The following is a 2,879-nucleotide window of genomic DNA, read 5'->3' on the forward strand; positions in this document are numbered from 1 at the left end:
CCTCATCAACAGTATCATCCTCATCAACAGTATCATCCTCATCAACAGTATCATCCTCATCAACAGTATCATCCTCATCAACAGTATCATCCTCATCAACAGTATCATCCTCATCAACAGTATCATCCTCATCAACAGTCTCATCCTCATCTTTATCCCTGTCATTATATAAATCCTTTACAGTGCTGATAAAGAAATTGTTTAAATATAAATTAATATAAATTAATGATAATAATAATAATAATAATAATAATTATTATTATTATTATTATTATTAACCCTTTAGATGAGCCATCACTAATAATTAACTTTAAACAAAGTTCACTGTTAGATTTAACAATTATAATCTACTTAGGGTTACTTTTAAGACTTTCGTACAATCTATATTTTAACATCGAACTGAATGCCCTTGCCAGAGTGTGTGTGGTTCTGCATTTATCTTCTTTATTTTGTAAGGACATTTTAGTTTGTGCGTAATGGAATCTGATGGTAATTATAGTTGCCCCAGGTTGGTCACTAGCAGCAGCGCCGGTACCAGTGAGGTCCCCCTGCCGGTGGATGCTAGCAGCACCAGCAGGAAGGTCGTCCTCAGCAGCAGCGCCGGTACCAGTGAGGTCCCCCTGCCGGTGGACGCTAGCAGCACCAGCAGGAAGGTCGTCCTCAGCAGATGCGGCGGTACCGACCCTACCACTACCACCAGCAGCACCAGCAGGAAGGTCGTCCTCAGAAGCAGCGCCGGTACCAGTGAGGTCCCCCTGCCGGTGGACGCTAGCAGCACCAGCAGGAAGGTCGTCCTCAGCAGATGCGGCGGTACCGACCCTACCACTACCACCAGCAGCACCAGCAGGAAGGTCGTCCTCAGCAGCAGCGCCGGTACCAGTGAGGTCCCCCTGCCGGTGGACGCTAGCAGCACCAGCAGGAAGGTCGTCCTCAGCAGCAGCGCCGGTGCCAGTGAGGTCCCCCTGCCGGTGGACGCTAGCACCAGCAGGAAGGTCGTCCTCAGAAGCAGCGCCGGTACCAGTGAGGTCCCCCTGCCGGTGGACGCTAGCAGCACCAGCAGGAAGGTCGTCCTCAGCAGCAGCGCCGGTGCCAGTGAGGTCCCCCTGCCGGTGGACGCTAGCACCAGCAGGAAGGTCGTCCTCAGAAGCAGCGCCGGTACCAGTGAGGTCCCCCTGCCGGTGGACGCTAGCACCAGCAGGAAGGTCGTCCTCAGAAGCAGCGCCGGTACCAGTGAGGTCCCCCTGCCGGTGGACGCTAGCAGCACCAGCAGGAAGGTCGTCCTCAGCAGATGCGGCGGTACCGACCCTACCACTACCACCAGCAGCACCAGCAGGAAGGTCGTCCTCAGAAGCAGCGCCGGTACCAGTGAGGTCCCCCTGCCGGTGGACGCTAGCAGCACCAGCAGGAAGGTCGTCCTCAGCAGCAGCGCCGGTACCAGTGAGGTCCCCCTGCCGGTGGACGCTAGCACCAGCAGGAAGGTCGTCCTCAGAAGCAGCGCCGGTACCAGTGAGGTCCCCCTGCCGGTGGACGCTAGCAGCACCAGCAGGAAGGTCGTCCTCAGCAGCAGCGCCGGTACCAGTGAGGTCCCCCTGCCGGTGGACGCTAGCACCAGCAGGAAGGTCGTCCTCAGCAGCAGCGCCGGTACCAGTGAGGTCCCCCTGCCGGTGGACGCTAGCACCAGCAGGAAGGTCGTCCTCAGCAGCAGCGCCGGTACCAGTGAGGTCCCCCTGCCGGTGGACGCTAGCACCAGCAGGAAGGTCGTCCTCAGCAGCAGCGCCGGTACCAGTGAGGTCCCCCTGCCGGTGGACGCTAGCACCAGCAGGAAGGTCGTCCTCAGCAGCAGCGCCGGTACCAGTGAGGTCCCCCTGCCGGTGGACGCTAGCACCAGCAGGAAGATCGTCCTCAGCAGATGCGGCGGTACCGACCCTACCACTACCACCAGCATCAGCGGTACCGACCCTACCAATACCACCAGCATCAGCGGTACCGACCCCACCACTACCACCAGCATAAGCGGTACCGACCCCACCACTACCACCAGCATAAGCGGTACCGACCCTACCACTACCACCAGCATAAGCGGTACCGACCCTACCACTACCACCAGCATCAGCGGTACCGACCCCACCACTACCACCAGCATAAGCGGTACCGACCCCAGCACCACCATCCACACCGGTACCAGACTCACAGCTCCCGGACACAGAAGGATGATGCTGGGACTTCGGGCAAATGATGACACAACTAAGAGAGAGTCGTCGGAAGACATCGAGGTGACCACCGGCAGGACAACTAAGTCCTCATGGATACAGAATTTCTTCCTGTGTCTGGGAGCTTGGGCCTGCCTGGTAACTACCTTGGCTCTCTGCTACATCGTAGTTAATAGAAACATTTGAATCTGTTACTTCAGGTATATCTATTTTATTTTTCACACATCTCTGTTGTTACCCTCAGGACGTGTTTCCGTTATTGGGCGATCAGAGAAAGGTGTGTCCCCGTGTTCGATAAACTCAGCCGCCTCTACCTGCATGTATGTGTATATTTGTGTGTATGAATTTCTATACATATATGCACTTTCATATGTATACAGTATAAGCGTTTATGTACGTATGTATTTGTGCAGTTACATATGATTTTTTACATATATACTTATGTATGTGTGTATATGTATGTTTGTTTGAGTACATATGCATATACTGTATATCCTTGTGCATGTATATGCATGTGCAGATACAGTAATATGCATGTTTACGCATACTGTACTTTTCTGCAGGTGTGTATGTATGTGTCAGAACGTATGCAAGTATATTTTTTTGTCTGTACATATTCATATATATATATATATATATATATATATATATATATATATATATATATAT

At 52.5% G+C, this 2,879-nt stretch overlaps 1 protein-coding gene across 2 annotated transcripts; it reads left to right on the top strand.

Annotated features, from left to right (window-relative positions):
• Positions 1 to 379: 379 nt before the first annotated feature.
• LOC128688595 (uncharacterized) lies at positions 380 to 2,427 on the top strand. Of its 2 annotated transcripts, none has more exons than XM_070084389.1 (2): positions 380 to 1,478; positions 1,551 to 2,427. In XM_070084389.1, exons 1-2 carry the CDS (start codon positions 477 to 479, stop codon positions 2,394 to 2,396), a joined length of 1,848 nt encoding a protein of 615 aa, XP_069940490.1. In that variant the 5' UTR covers positions 380 to 476; the 3' UTR covers positions 2,397 to 2,427. The 2 variants fall into 2 exon arrangements, with proteins under 2 accessions (XP_069940490.1, XP_069940491.1); XM_070084390.1 differs by having other exon boundaries at positions 462 to 542; positions 615 to 2,427.
• The last annotated feature ends 452 nt before the right edge of the window (positions 2,428 to 2,879 follow it).

The sequence above is a fragment of the Cherax quadricarinatus genome, chromosome 13 (genome assembly GCF_038502225.1).
Source record: "Cherax quadricarinatus isolate ZL_2023a chromosome 13, ASM3850222v1, whole genome shotgun sequence".
Lineage (NCBI taxonomy): Eukaryota > Metazoa > Arthropoda > Malacostraca > Decapoda > Parastacidae > Cherax > Cherax quadricarinatus.

Excerpts from the sequence above, each read along its gene's own strand:
- LOC128688595 (XM_070084389.1), top strand. The coding sequence starts at position 477 with ATGGAATCTGATGGTAATTATAGTTGCCCCAGGTTGGTCACTAGCAGC. Across the intron at positions 1,479-1,550 it reads ACGCTAGCACCAGCAGGAAG|GTCGTCCTCAGCAGCAGCGC; the intron begins GTCGTCCTCAGA and ends ACCAGCAGGAAG.